Source organism: Hemiscyllium ocellatum, chromosome 35 (assembly GCF_020745735.1).
Source record: "Hemiscyllium ocellatum isolate sHemOce1 chromosome 35, sHemOce1.pat.X.cur, whole genome shotgun sequence".
NCBI lineage: Eukaryota > Metazoa > Chordata > Chondrichthyes > Orectolobiformes > Hemiscylliidae > Hemiscyllium > Hemiscyllium ocellatum.
This window is the reverse complement of record NC_083435.1, coordinates 6378568-6398000: the sequence shown is the minus strand read 5'-3', so window position 1 is coordinate 6398000 and position 19433 is coordinate 6378568. Positions and strand designations below refer to the sequence as shown.

The window sequence follows — 19433 nt, the reverse complement described above, 5'->3', positions numbered from 1 at the left end:
GGAATTCCGGATTCCCCATGGTGTGGGATCTCCGCACATACCCAACAGTCGGTATGCCCTTTTAGCATAATTCTGACATAATGCAGTAAAATGATTTCTCTCACCCCCCTTGCAGCTAGAGCCAATATTATCATAACAATATAAAGCTGACCACTCATTTCAGCTCACAACCCGATCTGTCTATTCCCTAACCCTTTGTATGCCAGGGAGGAGTGAGTCCATGCAACACTTAGAATTGTTTGGAGATACAATTTTTTTTCACCAATATTTAATAGTCTCTTATCTCAATCCATTCTTTTTACCCAGCTTGATTTTCAGAGGGTTGTCTGTAAGATGAGCTTGCCACTCTGGAGAAGGGGAAGGAGCGTCCACTGGTCCCTTAACACACAGTTCGAATGGCTGTTTCAGTAGTCAGGAGGGTTAAGAACGGTCCCTCCCAGCTTGGGTGCAGTTTGGTATCTTTCCAGGTTTTGATCAGGACCCATTCACCCGGCTGTATTCGATGTACAGCGAACTCAAATGGAGGTGGCTGGGTCAACAGACCCTTCTTCCTAAGGACAGACAAAGAAAAACCCCTGAGTGCCACAATATAATTCTTTAAAAACTTATCATTGAAGTCTACAGTTGGTAATTCCCCTCTTGCTTCTAGAGTGTTCCCCTTCTGATGCCCAGGTACATGGACAATAGCTATTTCCCAGAGTAATTCCAAACTTTTCAACATTTGTCCTATCAACTCTTCATGTATTAATTCCTTTCCCCGACTATTGATTAAACCACGTTCTTGCCATGTTTTACCGAAGGCATACTTAGAGTCAGTGTAAATTGTTCCATCCCAATTTTCTAATCGTTTTAAGGCCTGGTTTCAGGCATATAATTCACAAATTTGGGCTGACCACGTGTTAGATAACCGGTCAGCCTCAACTGTGTGGTTTTCACTACCATCTACTACTGCACATCCATTATGTCTTCTTCCTTGTACTCCTCTTGATGACCCGTCTATAAACAGCCTACCTCCTTCATGTCGGGGAATATCCTTTAAGTCTGCTCTTGTTCTGGTCTGATACTCAATAATATCTAAACAGTCATGTTCTATTTCTCACGTGTCTAGGGGTTCTCCCTTCCACATGAAGGTGGCTGGGTTCAAACAAGCGTCTGTTGTTAACACCAGGTCGTCTCTCTCCATAAGGATAGCTTTATATTTTAGAATTCTTGAGTCCGTCAACCATCTTCCTGCCTTTTGATTTAACACTGTTCTGACTTGATGGGGAGTGCTAACAACGAGCGCTCCTCCGTAGGTTAGTTTGCTGCTCTCCTCTACGAGAATGGCAGTGGCCGCCACCGCCTGTATGCACTCAGGCCAACCTCTCGAGACAGGGTCTAAAATTTTGGACAGGAAGGCTATGGGTTGTTTCTTTCCTCCTGTTTTCGGGGTTAACACTCCGACTGCTGCTCCATTATTTACTGTCACAAAAAGCTGGAAGGGTTTCTCAAGGGAAGGGAGGGCTAACCCGGGAGCTTGTATCAAGCTTTGTTTTAATTCCTGTAATCCCTCCTTTTCTTCTTCTGTCCATTGTAGATTTTCATGTTCAGATTCTGTCAATTTGTAATATAACCCCTTCGTTTTCTGGGCGTACGCTTCTATCCATTATCTACAATAGCCCACTAGCCCCAAGAACTGCCATAACTCTCTTTTGGTGGTCGGTAGGGGAAGTTCTGTTATTCCTTTAATCCTTTTGGGGTTAATACGCCTAGTGCCTTCACTGATGAGGTGTCCTAAGTATCTTACCTCTTTTTCTACATATTGTTACTTATTCTTGGATACCTTTAGACCCTGTTTCCCTCGGAAATCTAACAGTCTATTGGTAGCCTCGCTCACCTCATTTCTCTTTAGTCCAGATACAAGTAGATCATCCACACATTGGAACAGTATCGTCCCCTTGGGCATTGGAAATTGGTCAAGGACTTGCTCCAGTACTTGTCCAAACAAATTAGGTGATTCCGTGAATCCCTGGGGAAGTACCGTCCAGCGGAACTGCTGTTTTCGACCCGTGTGTGGATCCTCCCATTCGAAAGCAAACATGTCACGGCTTTCTGTGGCTAGAGGACAAGCCCAGAATGCATCTTTTAAATCTATCACACTAAACCAGAGATGGTCACATGGTATTTTATCGAGCAAAGCATATGGATTGGGTACCACCGGGTGCTGTGTTTGAACCAATTGATTCACTGCTCTAAGATCCTGTACCAGTCGATAGGTTCCGTCTGGTTGCGGACAGGCAATACCGGAGTATTAAAGGGTGTCCTGCATGGTTCCAATAAGCCAGTTTTTATCAACGAACCTATAACTGGTCATAGACCTCTGCGGCCGTTTAGGGATATCGGGTATTGTTTTACATGAACTTTGTTTCAGTGTAAGCCTTATCGGGTCAATATTTCACCGACCTGGATTACCATCTTTTGCCCATACATCAGGATGGATTTGTTTTTCATCACTCGGTGTTAACATGGCCATGTTTACAGTCACATTACGGTTTTCCAACTCTATTTTTAGGCCTAATTTAATAATCAAATCTCTACCCAGTAAATAGTTCCTGAGGTCAGGGATATGTAAGAACTGTCCTGTTATATCTTCACTACTTCCCTTAATTAAAGTTGGCTCAAAAATGGGTACTAAAAGGTTTTCATTTTTTACTCCAAAAACCCTGAATCTTTGGTTAGTTAATTTAACGCCAGTGGGTCTAAAACTTAGGGGTGACCAGGCCGCTCCCGTATCTACCAAAAATACTGTCTCCTGCCTTTTCGGTCCCACCTTTAGATTTATCAAGGGTTCCCGGTGGGTCTCAGGAGGAAGGAACCTCTGACTCCTCTAATCTTCATCTGAGGTCATTGGGAAACGGCTTCCCTTTCTCATGCTAATTGCAGGCATTCCCGTTTAAAATGTCTTACTTTCCCACAATGATGATACCCTGCCTGTTGCCTCCTTTCTCGGGCATCTGACCCTTGTCTTTCGTATCCTCCCCTACCTTTCCTGTTATCCCTTGATCCCATTCTTCTGTTTGTTATTTCTTCTACTGCCGCCACCATCATTTGGGCTTTCTGTTTCTGCTTCTCGTCTTCCCTTTTCACATTCACTTTCTGTGCCTCACGTAACAATTCTTCCATCTAATTTCTGTAATTTCTTTTGTATGTCCGGCCGTGATTTAGTTACAAACTGGACCTTTAAGAGTCCCTGTGCTACCGGATTATCGGGATCCATTCCCGAATACTTCCTTGTGGCCTCCTTGAGCCTTTGAAGAAATGCAGAAGGGGTTTCATCCTTCTCTTGTCGCACTTCAAAGGCCTTAACAAGGTTTTGTGTTCTTGGTGCTGCCTCTTTAATTCCTAACATTACCATTTCTCTGAGATCTCGCATTGACTCCCTATCTTCTCTGTCATTATTTTCCCAATGAGGGTCAACTTTTGAGAATTTATTTTAAACTTTTCATTTCCTTTTTAAAGACCCTAACTTCACTGCTGGTTAAGGGAGCATTTATATATCCGATTGTACCCTCCCCAATCGGAACCTCTGGTAAGGGACATCATTTTACATTTTCCATTATCTCTGCCCCTCCTTTACGTGTGGTGGCTCGAGTGATGCTGAGCCCCCTTGGTTCTGCATCTTTTAGTTCAGAGTCCATTCCCCTTTCTATGTCTGGACTCGGTTCTACTTCGGGAGCTGTAGGCTGTTCCGGGGAGTAGTATATGGGGGCGGCAAACACATTAAGGGATCCCATTGTGGCTTCCCTTTTTTCATTCTTTTCTTTTGTTCTTTCCCTGATTCCTCCATATTCATGGGACATAATTTTACTCCCACGCTCCCTGTCCAACAAGCCGCAAAATCGGACTCTTTTTGATTGTTGGTTCTTTTCGATTGACAGAGATATTAAAATCTTGACACAGCCAATCCTCATCGGACCCATACTTGGGCCAAAAAATATACCAGGTGCCTTAATACTTTCTCTAGTCCAAACGAAACAACAATATTTTATCATTGTAGTCTTATCTTTCTCCCGCGTCTGGGAGTGGGGTTCCCAATTACCCAACATTCTCCCCAAAGACTGTCGGGCGGAATATATTCCCCTTTAACATTATTTACAGATCGATCGTTACACAGGCAATTCCCCGGGCCTCCCATTATTGCTAATTTTAATTAATCTTAACGAGATCCGAAGTCACCTTCTTCCACACCCCCTTCAGGGTCCTGACTAGACACCGTACTCTTCTGATTAATCTGACCAATTATACGCTTGGAGACTTCAACTGTTAACATTCAATCACCAACAAACAAATGTGCGTTCAAACCGGATCACAAAGGGTTAAACTTTCTACTAGCTGTACAGCTCTTCCCTCTCTCTCTCTCTCACACACACACAGAGTGTCTTACAGACCCTTTGAGCTTCTCACAACAAGTCTTCTAACTTTTTTTTGACTATTTTTCTAGACGTCTGGCCATAAGTTAGTTACGAAGTGCACCCTCAGTAGCCCTTCAGCTACTAGCCCTTCAGACACGGGCTATTTTCCATTGACATCCGCTTAACTTAGATCTTGCCAATTCCCCGTACTTCTCGTACATTTCCCGACCACCTAAGGCTGTCCCGACCACCAAGGCAATACTTAAAGGTCACTTTTCTTACCTTAGTCTGTGCACAGAGTTACCTGGTCACAGCCGGCTCCTAACCTGCGAGACAATACCTGCAGCTCTGATGGTCACTGCAAAATCCCTCCTTGTTTCCAGGGTCTCCCAGTCCGGATCGGACTCGCCCAAACCGCAAGCGGCAAACAAGGGAGGAAGAGACCGCCGAAATCGGCGAGGTGCACCTCCCCAATCGTCCCAAGAGTGTCGAGCGGTCGGAGTTTTGGATCCTGGACGAGGCCCCCAAATTGTTAGAAACAAAACTCACTCATAAATCAGCCGGAGACAAAGCCATGGAAACAAGGACAATTTATTACAAACTTGCAAGTCCGGGCACCCCGCTAGCCTGGCAAAAAGCACAAAGGTATCAGTTATGCAATCATTTTTATACAGTTTGTGTGTTGTAGGCTCACATCCCCTTTCCCTATTCTTACCCTATCTTAATCATTTATTTCATCTCATTCCCTTATTTGGCCTTTACTTGTGACTAACCTTAAGATAATTACTTCACTTGTTTTTCTCTTTCCTTATCTATGTACCAGCCTGTCCTTGGATGTCTGCATTCCTTGTTCTGTTACTGTCAGCTTTATTGTGAAAATACCCTTACTTCTTCTTTTGTGGTCAGCTACAACACTCCATAGTTATTTCCTAGCTTAAAGCTACTTTCTTTAAAACTACTTCTTTAAAAGACCCCTATATTCATTAAAGTCTGAGCCTTAAGTATACTACATGCTACAAGAAGTCCATGACCGTTTGTATAATGTCTCACCCCTCCCCCATCTACAGAAATTACACTCCACTCGCACTTACAACAATTACATTTCTATATCGCCTGCAGAAACCTACATTTCTTATTTCCCACACCTGGTTAACAATTAATGAACCAATCTTGTTTATTTGTGATCTGTTTATCTTCCTACCTTGCCCTGCCTTTTTCTGGAATCTGTTCATAATGTTGCAGCTGGAATCAGGAAATGAAACTGAAAGTATTTCACTGAACACTGATCACCATTTTACTTTGAGCACAGAGCACGGAAATTAATCTTTCACGATGGAAACTGACCTTTCCTGTGCTGTTTGCCATGATCTGTATAAAGATCCTGTCTTACTTGACTGTGATCACAGCTTCTGTCAATCCTGTGTGACCCAGTACTGGGAGAGAGCTGACACTGCCTGCTGTCCTGTCTGTAGAAAGGAGACTTCCTCCAGGACCCTGAGACCCAACCGCACTCTCTCCAATATCGTGGAATCATTTGTAAAAAGTGGTGGAGGTGGTGAAATGCAGCAGGAATGCAGCCGACACAAGGAGAAACTGAAATTATTCTGTAAAACTGATAATCAGCTCATCTGTCTTGTTTGTCAGATTTCAAAAAGTCATCAAAACCACGAGGTGCTGCCAGTGGGAGAAGCTGCTGAAGAGTTTAAGGTGAGGGGACGCTGAGTAAAATACAATACAGAATCCTGCAGGGAACATTCAAAGACTCAGGTTTGAGTGTCTCACACTGGTTATTAGCAAACTACTTTGCAAATCTTTTTCCTTCTGATAAACGACGGAGGGGGTAGATTTCCTTTAGTCAAAGCTGCCTTTTACAACAAAAACTGACAATTATCCAATGCTTTTAATCTAATAAAACATCATAAGGCATTTCAGAGGAATGTTCTACAATTACATTAGACACTGAGTCACATCAGGTGATGTCAGAACAATGATCAGAGGCTTGGTCAAAGAGGAAACGTTTATTTTCCTGAAACAGAAAGAGAAAGGGGGAGAGAGAGAGAGAGAACATTCTCGAAGCTCAGGGCCTGCAATGCAAAAGGTGGCGACACCGATGGGGGAGTGTTTAAAATGGGGGTGTTCAAGAGGCCAGAATTGGATTAGAGGAGGTGATGAAAACAGGGAATGGAATCCTGAACAGGGAACATTCAGAGATTCAGGTTTGACCATCTTTCACTAATTATTCTTCAATTACTTAGCAGTTAGATGAATTTTTTCACATTAGAACAACAATGAAACTTATATTTATTCAGTGTTTTAATGTCAGAAAACTTGCAAAGGCCCTTATCGGGAATGTTATGAAGTGAACTTAGACACCAAACCACATCAGGTGACATGAGGGCCATGGGCAGAAGCTTGGTCAAACAGGGAGAGGTTTATCCTCCTGAGGGGGAGGGGGAGACGGAGAGAGAGGGAGGGAGAGAGAGAGAGACAGAGAGCGAGAGAGAGATGAAGAGATTTTGGGAGAATTTTCCAGAAGCTTGGGGTCCTGGCTGCTAAAGGTTCAGCCACCAATGGGGGAGTGATGAAAATCAGGGATGTTCAGGATTTGATGACAGCCGGTGTCTAACAGGATTGTGAGGCTGAAGGACATTCCAGAGAAACGAGGAAGACAAGGCCAGAGAGATGTTTTAAAACAAGAATGCAGAACGTTTAACATTTAGGAGGCCACGTGAAAGGAGTTTGTAACCTTGACACTTGATGATCTGATCCTTTCCTCTGTTCCCCACCCTCTGCCATGTTCCTCACTCCCCCTGTCACTGTGCCCAATTTCAGTGACCTCCCTGGGCATCACCACCTCCAAGCTCAGATCCATCCAGCCTAACCTTGACACTGCCCCTTGTCCAACACCCCAACTCCCTCACCCTTATCAACGGCCTCATCATCCAATTCAGTTTCTCACTCTGAATATGTAACTCCCACCCTTCCTTGTCCCCCATGTCCCATCACTGAAACTCTCCTCTCTGCTTCTTCCAACTCTCTTCAACCATATCCTTTAAGTTTTCTTCCTTGCCCATGCCTTTCCCCCTTCCCACCATCATCTGGCCCTTTCCATTTCACACTCCTGTTGTGTAAACCCCCTCATGTCTGTCTCAGACCAGGTCTGTGCCTTTATCCAGCCTGGCTGCCTCACTTGGACAGGGACCTGCTGCCTCCCTTCACTGCTCCATAACCCATTGGAGAAGTCTACTGTGACAGTGACTACTCGCAGGCTGGAGTCTCGCTGTGGCACCTGGGTGGCTCCTGCTGTGACCGAGTTCTGAGCAGAGCTGCTACTGCAGGGAGTGTGGTGTCAGGCACATGAGGGACATGTGGGAACTAAATTCAGCAGAAACCCCATGAATCAGGGACAAGGAACACCACCAACAATCACAGAAACACAGAAATTTACAGCACAGAGGGAGACCATTCAGATGGTGGTGAATCTTTGGAATTCTTCACCCCAGAGACCTGTGGAAGCTCAGTCACTGAGTATGTTCAAGACACAGATCCAGAGATTTCTAGAGAGTGATGACATCAAGGGGAAATGGGGATAGTGCAGGAAAATGGCACTGATGGAGATGATCAGCCCTGATCTAGAATAGCACAGCCCGGCCTGAGGGGCTGACTGGCCTACTCCTGCTCCAATGTGTCTGTTCAGCCTATTGTATCTGTGCTGGCAGATAAAGAGCCACCAGTCCTGATCCCACTTTCCAGCTTCTGTCCTGGAGCCTTGGAAAATGTTTTGACTGTTTTCATGGACCAGATCGGACCCCCTTTAAATATTTTAAGAAGATAGCCCAGGCTCTAACTTTTTCTTATTTTAAATGCAATTACACATTATCTGTACCAGATCTTTAGAAGAACATGTTTTTTTTAAGACTCCCTACAGTGCAGAAACAGGCCATTCGGCCCAACAAGTCCACACTGACGCTACAAAGAGTAACCCACCAGACCCATTCCTGACCCTATTACTCTACATTTACCATTGACTAATGCACCTAACCTACACATCGCTGAACACTATGGGCAATTCACCGAACCTGTACAGCTTTGGATTGTGGGAGGAAACTGGAGCACCCAGAGGACACTCCACACAGACAGTCACCTGAGGCTGGAATCAAACCCAGGACCCTGTGAGGCTGCAGTGCGAACTACTGAGCCACCATCCCGCCCATAAATCTGATGCAATTGGTCAAACTACTCGATGTTCAGCAAAGCACAACTTATTTAAACAGTTTCATTAAAATACAACCAAAGAAAGAGGAATTTAGAATTACTTAATAATAGATGCAGCGAATATTACTAATGAACTGTTCCAATGTTGGAAAATCCAATGAATACACCTATGGAAAAAGGAAAATTCAGATCTAGTTCTCCGATTAAAGAGAAAAAAAAAATCTCGAGAAGTTTAGAGAAAATAGCAGTGAAGCGATGTTCACTGAAGTTTCTTTTGAGACCCTAATATCTTCTAACGTAACTGAAAAAACCAAAACCCAAAGAGAGGAGATCTGGCCACACCCATTCAGGCTGGTAAAAAAACTCAATGTCCCCCAGGCTGTTTCCTCACAAGGTCTGCAGTAGCTAGTTCAGTCCCTTTGCCTTACAACCTCTCTTCAAGTCTCCACTGACTCAATCAATGAAATCTCTGCTCAGGAAGGTATGTCCTTCCTATCCAATTTCTCAGGGCCCTTCATAATTACCTACAGCTCAATTCGATCTCCTCAGTCTGCCCCATCCCAATGGAAATAGGCCTGATTTATTTCATCTTTCCTTATGTGTACAATTCTCCATGGTAACACACTGCTGTGGTGTGGGCCCATCCTTCCTGTAATGTGGTGAGCAGAACGGGGTTCAGTGTTCTAGCTGTGGCCTTATTAATGATTTCTACAATTCAAATGTATCCATCCTGCTCTCATAGTTTATACACTGACCATTAAATAAAGGTCCCATATCTCATTAATAACATTACCTTCCTATGTTGCTACCTTCAAGGACTGTGGAGAGGTTCTCTAAAGTCCTCTGTGCCTCTACACCTCTCAGTGTCTGACAAGTCCTTGTGGATTCTCCACCTCCCCAGAGTGAATTTCATTTACAACTTCTCTGGCTCTGTTTGTTACACTGAACTCCATGAAGCAACATTTGTACTTTTATGGCCTTCGTTCAATAAAACCAGAGAAAGTTCTGGAAGAAGGAGGCCAGTGTGATGTTTTTCTCACACTTGATTTAATCATTCCCCCAGTCATCCCAAGTCTGTGCCAATATGAATTTCAATTTGATGATGTTTCATTTTTGGGGGATGTATTTCTGAAAATGTGCTAATTAATTGATGGTTTTGTTCAGGAGGAACTGGAAACCTCCCTGAAGCCAATTCAGGAGAAGAAGAAGGAATGTGAAACTGTCAAAAGTGATTATGAGAAAACACTGTCCCACATTCAGGTACTTATGATCTTACTTTGTTCTATATTTTGTACAGAATTGTAACCATTCAGAATTGTACTGTGCAGAATTCCAGTCTCCATATTACAAATAGATATTGCATAAATTAACCTGGATATTTTCATGAGAGAGAAGAAGGTTGAGAGGTGACTTAATTGAGACATGTAAGATAATCAGAGTGTGAGATACACTGGACGGTGAGAGCCTTTTTCCTCAGATGGTGATGGCTAGCACAAGAAGACATAGCTTTAAAGTGAGGGCTGATAAATATAGGACAGATATCAGAGGTTGTTCCTTTACTCAGAGAATAGATGGGGCATGGAATGGTCTGCCTACAGCCGTAGTCGACTCGCCAACTTTAAGGGCATTTAAATAGTCATTGGATACACATATGGATGAAAATGGAATAGTATAGGTTAGATGGGCTTCAGATTGGATCCACAGGTCGGTGCAAAATTGAGGGCCGAAGGGTCTGTACTGTGCTGGAATGTTCTATGTTCTATCAGAATTTAGCACTTTTAGGAATGATTGAACAGGTTGTGAGTCATTTCTTTGGAAAAGAGAAGACTGAGGCTAATCTGTTTGAATTTTTAAAAATTCTAATAGGATTTGAAAACGTGGATCCAGAGAAGATGTTTCTACACATCATGGATTTGACCAGATTGGGAAAGTTTTAGCAATTTACTGATATGAGTCGGACATGAACAGTGCATTGGGTACAGGAGTTAGGAGGTCATGATGCAACTGGACAGAACATTAGTTATTCCACTTCTGGAATACTGCTGGAATTCAATTCTGGTCTCTCTGCTGCAGGAAAGATGCTGTGAAACGAGAAAGGCTTCAGAAAAGATTTCCAAGGTGCTGCCAGGGTTGGAGAAACTGAACTATAGGGAGAGGCTGAATAGGCTGGGGCTGTTTTCCCTGGAGCATTGGAGGCTGAGGCATGATCTTGTAGAAGTTTATAAAATCATGAGGGGCAGAGGTTGGATGAATAGCCCAGGTCTTTTCTCTAGGGTCGTGAAGGCTGAAACTGCAGGCCATAGGTTGAAGGTGAGATGAGAAAGATTTTAAAGGGACCTGTGAAGAGGGCGGTGCATGTATGGAATGAACTGCCAGAGGAAGTGGTGGAGGCTGGTACAAGAATAACATTTAAATGACATGGGGATGGGTGGATGAATCAGAAGGGTTTGGAGGGATGTGGGCCAAGTGCTGGCAAACGGGATGAGATTAATTTGCATATCTGGTCAGCGTGGATGGGTCTCACTGAAGGGTCTGTTTCTGTGCTGTACATCTTTATGACTCTATGACTGCTCAGGCTGAACAACATTTTAAAACTCTTCATTTGTTTTTGTTCAATCTGATTATTATTTCCCAAAGGACCAAGGCGTAAAAACAGAGAAACAAATTAAAATTAAATTTGAAAAACTTCATCAGTTTCTCCGTGAGGAAGAGAGGATTGTGTTGGAAGATCTGAAACTGGAAAAAGAGAAACACAGTCAGGAGATGAAGGAGAGGATTGCAAAGATAACAGAGGAAATCTCATCCCTTTCAGTCACTGTTCAGGATATTGAACAAGAGCTGAGGGAACAGGACAGCATCACATTTTTAACAGTAAATATTTATTTTTCTTCCCTTTGCCTCTTTTCTTTGAGACTGTCTTGATGAATTGCAGATTCTGTCCTTAAAATGTAGAGTGTAAACCTCACTGAGTAACAGCACGCCAGTGACCTGGGACATTGGGCTTTCTCTGTCTCACACCCAAGAGCACGAACTGCTGTCTTTAACATGGAAATGACACAATCTGGAGTGTGTCCACTCCAGGGAAATATTACAGGGGAACATTGTAATGAGCTGAAACCATGAGGAAAATCAGCTTCATAAAGAGTGAGAAACCCTCAGGATGGTCAGACCATTCTCCCCTGAGGGTACATTTCCAGTCCAGCTGCTGATCAGACACTGGGACCTACAGTGCAGGGACCAGCCAGGCTGTAACATGTTTACAGTGTCCCTGGCTGGAACAGGAATGGTTCTGTCCAGGAGCGAGAACTCTCCACAGGCTCAGATACACAGACAGATCGAGCTTTCTCTCAGCAGTTAAATAGTGAAATGTTCAGACAATGGGAGGGGTGTGTCCCTACATGACAACCATTTATATCAGAATCAATATGATTTTCTGTAATTTCCACTGTGTTCAGTGAGCCCCTGAGAACTTAATGTAGGTAATTCTCTGTTGTGTATTGAAATGCTGAAGGGGGCAGTTTGTGAAACAGTGTTATACCCATCACTGAGGTGACCATGACGGACCCTCCTTCCCAACCTCTCCCCTTGTCTGAGGTATGGTGGCCCGCAGGGTAATCACCACCAGTCATCTCTCCCCAATGAGGGAGCAGCCCTATGGTCTGGTAAGACTATGGCAACACCACCGTCTGCGGTGCCAGTGTGGGCTGAGGGATAAATGTTGACCAGGACACAGGGAGAACTCCAGTGTTCCTCTTGGGATCTACTCAGTTCATTGTTATTTTAATTTCAAAAATATACTTTATTCATAAAGCTACCTTTATATACACAGGCAGTAAAGCAGTTTGGTTCTGTCCAGTCACATACGGAGAAACAACAAACATTGGAGCTTGACTCTATCCACCAAACAAACCAAAGGCAGTTGTGACTTGTCCAAGACTAGATTTACATCCATTTGAGGCACCAGGAAGGACTGATAACTGAACGGATTCACTTCAATAGAAAGCCCTCAGACAGTGGTCTTTCCCCACTGTGCCTGGGCGGCAGCTGCCCCAAGGTTTAATGTGTCCCTCAGCACGTAGTCCTGGGCCTTGGAATGTCCCAGTCTGCAACAGTTGGTCATGGTCAATTCTCTGTTTGGAAGACCAACAAGTTTTGGGAAGACCAAAGAGCATCTTTCACTGAGTTGATGGTCCTCCAGATGCAGTCACTGTTTGTCTCAGGGAACAGACCATAGAGTACAGAGTCCCGCATCATGGAGCTGCTCTGGATGGACCTCGACACAAACCACTGCATCTTCCTCCAGCCTTCCTTTACAAAGGCCCTTTCCAGAAGGAGATGTGTGACAGTCTCTCCTCCCTGCAGCCACTTCGAGAGCAGCGTGTGGTGACACAGACTGACCGGATGTACATGAAGGATCTCACAGGTAGTACCCTCTCTCACCACGACAGGATCCAGCCTCTCCTTTTCCCTCAGGGTATCAAGGATGTTACATACTGACCACTTCCCGATGGATTGTGGTGAAAGGTGCTTCTCTTTGTAAAAGTCTCCATGAAGGACGGTGATGGGGAACAGTCCAACTACTTGGAGCATTCCACAGCAGTGAGGCCAGGCCCATCCTTCCCAACACTGGGCACAGGTAGAACCTCAATACGTAGTGACACTATCCAATGGGGAGAGAGTGTAGAACCTCAGTTCAACAGCTCAGCTGAAACCTGATCCCTCTGACAATGGAGTTGCCATTCAGCTGGTTGGTCATTGAGCTCAGAGTGACTCACAGTGAATGTCCCTGACATTATAATTCAGTCTGTATGGTTCGGGGTTTCAGGTTACACAGAGTGACCTGACTGCAGACAAAGATTCGGAGACTGTCTGATGAGTCCTGGTACTGAACATAAAACTAAAATTGCAGCTTCACCCTCTTTCCAGGAGGGTCAGTGAATTCTATTGGACAACCCTGGTGTAGATTCCCAGAAACATTTGTCTTCAGGACACATACACATTATAACAGGGAAGTAAACATTAAAGTGACTCTGTAACCAATGAACTAATCCCAGCAATTTAACATCCATGAAGATATTCCAATTGGGTTGGATCTCTGTGAGTTGTTCTGTGCAGTAAGATCCAGTAATTTGTAATATTGTGGAGTAACTCAGTCCAGTGAGGACAGGAAGACACTGCCTAATAACTTGCTGAATTTAAAATGTTCATGTTTTGGGGAATCCAGTCTGGAACTTTACTTTTTGTCAGAAAATATTCTCGAAACACTAACTGTAAAAATGTTTTTGTTCCACAGAAATTTCCGGATACAAAGAAAAGGTAAAGCTTACATCCTTGATTTGATTTTTATTTCGAACATATCCCTCTCCCACCCTGGAATGACCCAACACTGACCTTTATCTCCTGTTTCAGAGTGAAGCAAACTCTCCCAGAGCCACAGAAGGTTTACCCTTTAATAAATGTGGGCAAGTACATCGGCTCCCTGCAGTACAGAGTGTGGAAAAAGATGCTGACAGTGATTAATACAGGTGGGTGTGAGCTTCCTGACACCAGCTCTTCAACAACTCTCATATTTATGAGTAGAAGGGAGCTGTGTATTCACAATAAATGTTTAATTGTCTTCGTAACTGATAAGATTTCACTTCAGCTGAAAATGTGTTGCTGGTTTCACTCGTTTCTCTCTATCAAATGGACCATCTCTCTCTTGCTCGCTCACTCATAGAATCATAGAGAGGTACAGCACAGAAACAGACCTTTTGGTTCAACTCATCCATGCTGACCAGTTATCCTCACCTAATCTAGTCCCATTTGCCAGCACTTGGCCCATATCCCTTGAAAACCTTCCTAACCATAAACCCATCCATATGCCTTTTAAATGTTGTAATTGTACCAGCCTCCACCACTTCCTCTGGCAGCTCATTCCATACATGCATCACCTTCTGCATGAAAAGGTTGCCCCTCAGGTTCCCCACCCCAGGGAAAAGACTTTGTCTCTTTAACCCTGTCTATGCCCCTCATAACTTAATAAACCTGTATAATGTCACCCCTCAGTCTCTGATGGTCCAGAGATAATAGTCCCAGCCTACTCAGCCTCTCCCTGTAGCTCAAATCCTCCAACCTGGCAACATCCTTGTAAACCTTTTCTGCATCCATTCAAGTTTCACAACATCCTTCCGATAGGAGTGAGACCAGAATTGTACATAATATTCTAAAAGTGGCCTAACCAATGTCCTGAACAGCTGCAATATGACCTCCCAACTCTGGTACTCAGTGCTCTGACCGAGAAAGGAAAGCATACCAAATACCTTCTTCACTATCCTAACTATCTGCAACTCTACTTTCAAGGAGCTATGAACCTGCACTCCAAGGTCTCTTTGTTCAGCAACACTCCCATAAACCTTACCATTAAGTGGAAAAGTCCTGCTCATTCTATCACTCACCATCTCTCTGTCTCTATCTCTCCCTCTCTGTCACACTCTCTGTCTCTCTCTCTGTCTGTCACAAACGCTGTGCCTCTCCCTCTGTCACACAACCCATCTCTTTCTCTCTCTGATACTCTCGCCATCTCACTCTCTCACTCTATCACACTCACTTTCTCTGTCTGCATCACACACAACATTCTCTCTCTCTGTGATACACACCATCTCTCTCTCCCTGAAACCATACATTGTGTGTCTCTCTCTGCCACACTGACTGTCTCTGTCTCTCTCTCTGTCACACTCACCCTCTCTCTCTCTCTCCCTGTCAGAGATACCATCTCTTTCCATCTCTGTTTCTGTCACACTCGGCATCTCTCTGTAAAATTCACCGTCTCTCTCCTCCGTATTTAGCCCAGACATAGTTCCCCTCTCTCTGTCACACACATCCTCTCTCACTCGCTCTCTGTCTCACACACTGTTTCTCCCTCTCTCCCTCTTTCTCTCTGTCACACACAGCGTCTCTCTCCCTCTCCCTTTCTCTCTCTGTCGCACACTGCCTCTCTCTTTCTCTCCCTCTCTCTCTCTGTGACACACTGTCTTTCTCTCTCTCTCTCTCTCTATCCCACCCTCTCTCTGTAACGGTGTTTCCTCAGCCTCATTGCAGGGTCTATCCCGAGTGCTGTTTAACCCCTTCCCTGGGGATGAATTTCTAATCCTGGATCGTTGCTGATGTTCCCAGTCACTAAGCGGCTGTGCGAGTTACAGTGAGTGTGACTAACATTTTATTGGTGTCCCTCTGTTCCCAGCTCCAGTCACCTTGGACCCTAATACAGCCAATCCTTACCTTCTCCTGTCTGAGGACCTGAGCACCGTGAGAAACACTGGGAATCGGCAGCAGCTTCCCGACAATCCGGAGAGATTTGGTTACTGTGTCAGTGTCCTGGGATCAGAGGGATTCACATCAGGGAAACATTCCTGGGAGGTGGAGGTGGGGAATAAGACTAAGTGGGATGTGGGTGTGGCCAAGGAGGCCATCAACAGGAAGAGGGGAACCAAACTGAATCCAGGTAATGGATACTGGACACTGGTGCTGAGAGAGGGGAATGAATACTGGGCTAACGGTTGGTTAAATCTCAGTGTGAGTCCGAGGAAGGTCCGAGTCTGTCTGGATTATGAGGGAGGGAAGGTGTCCTTTTATAACTCAGAGAACAAGAGCCATATCTACACTTTCACTGGGACATTCACTGAGAAACTCTATCCTTACTTCTGTCCGTGTCTCATTGATGGGGGTAAAAACACAGAGCCTCTGAAAATCTGTCCCCGGAGAGTAACAATCCAGGAGGATGAGGGATTCATTGCTTCATCCAAATAAAGACCCTCTCTGTGGGGGGAGGGGGGAAGATCCCACACACTGGGTCACTGGGTGGGGGAGGCCCACATTCTTGGTGCAGAGGGACTTTCCTGAGTTTGCTCCTCCTCTTCCATGATGTGAAGGGGCTGCTGCTCCATTTCTGGATCCACTTTAGCCCCATGTTCCTGACCTTTGACCACTGGGTGCAGAGGGGACCAGGCAGATCGGGAGACCTCCTCATTGGCCTGGTCCTGGGCCTGGCCAAAGTGACCCTCAACAGGGTGCAGGCAGTGGACAGTCAAGGGAGGTGTTTGTCCTGACTGTCTGAACCTGGGTCAGTGCCCGGGTGTCCCTGGAGATCAGGCACATGGTGTCCACGGGTACACTTCAGGCCTTCAGTGGCTGGTGGGCACAGGGGGCACTGGACTGTCATTAATCCTGGAAACGCCTTTTTACTGAGATTTAAATTTCCTTTAAAGTCCTCTTTCTTTTGGTCACAGTGGGTCAGTACTGTTCCTTTTAAATCAAGGATTCATTGTTTTTGGGTTCTTCACAAAGGGTTTAAATAGACCCAAACTGAAACTGGAACGTTTGGGTCAGGAAGAGAGTGTGTGTGTGTGTGTGTGTGTGTGTGTGTGTGTGTAATTTTGCAAATAAATTGTTATAAAATTGTGGAACGACTGGTTCCAGTTCTATCCTTCACCAAGTGACCGTGGAATCTAAACTCTAATCTGGAGGAGATGACAGTGAATCCCCCAGAGAAGAAACCTTGGGGTTGGTGTAGCCCCCAGGACAGAGACAGTCATTGTGATCACTGTACCCTGTTGGGTCAGACTGTCTCAGGGAGGGAACATAGAACATAGAAAAATACAGCGCAGTACAGGCCCTTTGGCCCTCGATGTTGCGCCGACCCAAGCCCACCTCACCTACACTCGCCCATTATCCTCCATATGCCTATCCAATGCCTGTTTAAACGCCCATAAAGAGGGAGAGTCCACCACTGTTACTGGCAGGGCATTCCATGAACTCACGACTCACTGAGTAAAGAATCTACCCCTGACATCTGTCCTATACCTACCACCCCTTAATTTAAAGCTATGCCCCCTCGTAATAGCTGACTCCATACATGGAAAAAGTTTCTCATTGTCAACCCTATCTACACCCCTAATCATCTTGTACACCTCTATCAAGTCACCCCTAAACCTTCTTTTCTCCAATGAAAACAGCCCCAAGTGCCTCAGCCTTTCCTCATACGATCTTCCCACCATACCAGGCAACATCCTGGAAAACCTCCTCTGCACCTGTTCCAGTGCCTCTACATCCTTCCTATAGTATGGCGACCAAAACTGCACACAATACTCCAGATGCGGCTGCACCAGAGTCTTATCCAACTGTAACATGACCTCAGGACTCCGGAACTCAATCCTCTACCAATAAAAGCCAGTACGCCATATGCCTTCTTCACAGCACTATTTACCTGGGTGGCAACTTTCAGAGATCTGTGTACATGGACACCAAGATCCCTCTGCTCATCCACACTACCAAGTATCCAACCATTAGCCCAGTACTCCATCTTCTTGTTACTCTTACCAAAGTGAATCACTTCACACTTACCTACGTTGAACTCCATTTGCCACCTTTCTACACCGCTCTGCAGCTTATCTATATCCCGCTGTAACCTGCCACATCCTTCCTCACTGTCAACAACTCCATCGACTTTCGTATCATCCGCAAACTTGCTCACCCAACCTTCTAGCCCCTCCTCCAGGTCATTTATAAAAATGACAAACAGCAATGGTCCCAAAACAGATCCTTGTGGAACACCGCTGGTAACTGCACTCCAAGATGAACCTTTACCATCAACTACTACCCTCTGTCTTCTTCCACACAGCCAATTCCTAATCAAAACCTCTAATGCACTCTCAAAACCATACCTCCGTATTTTTTGAAGTAGCCTACCATGGGGAACCTTATCAAACGCCTTACTAAAATCCATATACACCACATCTACTGCTTTACACTCGTCCACCTCCTTAGTCACCTTCTCAAAGAATTCAATAAGGTTTGTGAGGCACGACATGCCCTTCACAAAACCATGCTGACTATCCTTGATCACATTATTCCTATCCAGATGTTGAGAAATCCTATCCCTTACAATTCTCTCTAAGACTTTGCCCACAACAGAAGTGAGACTCACTGACCTATAGTTACTAGGGTTATCCCTGCTCCCCTTCTTGAACAAAGGAACCGCATTTGCTATCCTCCAGTCTTCTGGCACTATTCCTGTAGACAACGAGGACATAAAAATCAAGGCCAATGGCTCTGCAATCTCCTCCCTGCTTCCCAGAGATTCCTAGGATAAATGCCATCAGGCCCAGGGGACTTATCTATTTTCACCCTTTCCAGAATTTCCAACACTTCTTCCCTGCATATCTCAAAGCCATCCATTCTATTTAATTGTGACTCAATATTCACATCAGCAACAATGTCCTGTCCTGTTCCTGAGTGAATACTGACAAAAAGTATTCATTCAGTGTCTCTCCAATCTCTTCAGCCTCCACACGCAACTTCTCACTACTATCCTTGACTGGACCTATTCCTACCCTAGTCATTCTTTTATTCCTGACATACCTATAGAAAGCCTTAGGGTTTTCCCTAATCCTACCAACCAAGGACTTTTCATGTTCCCTCCTTGCTGATCTTAGCTCTCTCTTTAGATCCTCCTGCTACCTTATAACTCTCAATCGCCCCAATTGAACCTTCACGCCTCATCTTTACATAGGCCTCCCTCTTCCCTTTAACAAGGGATTCCAATTCCTTATTAAACCACGGCTCCCTCACACGACCCTTTCCTCCCTGCCTGACAGGTACATACTTATCAAGGACACTCAATAGCTACTCCTTGAACAAGCTCCACATATCGATTGTGCCCTTCTCTTATAGCCTACTTTTCCAAGCCATGCATCCTAAGTCATGCCTCACCACATCATAATTTCCCTGACCCCAGCTATAACTCTTGCCCTGCAGTTCACATGTATCCCTCTCCATCACTAGAGTAAA

At 44.8% G+C, this 19433-nt stretch overlaps 1 protein-coding gene across 1 annotated transcript; it reads left to right on the top strand.

The window, feature by feature from the left end:
- The first annotated feature begins 5720 nt into the window (after positions 1-5720).
- LOC132832404 (zinc-binding protein A33-like) lies at positions 5721-17005 on the top strand. The gene is made up of 6 exons (XM_060850366.1): positions 5721-6098; positions 9771-9866; positions 11244-11477; positions 13900-13922; positions 14016-14131; positions 15829-17005. Exons 1-6 carry the CDS (start codon positions 5724-5726, stop codon positions 16392-16394), a joined length of 1410 nt encoding a protein of 469 aa, XP_060706349.1. The 5' UTR covers positions 5721-5723; the 3' UTR covers positions 16395-17005.
- The last annotated feature ends 2428 nt before the right edge of the window (positions 17006-19433 follow it).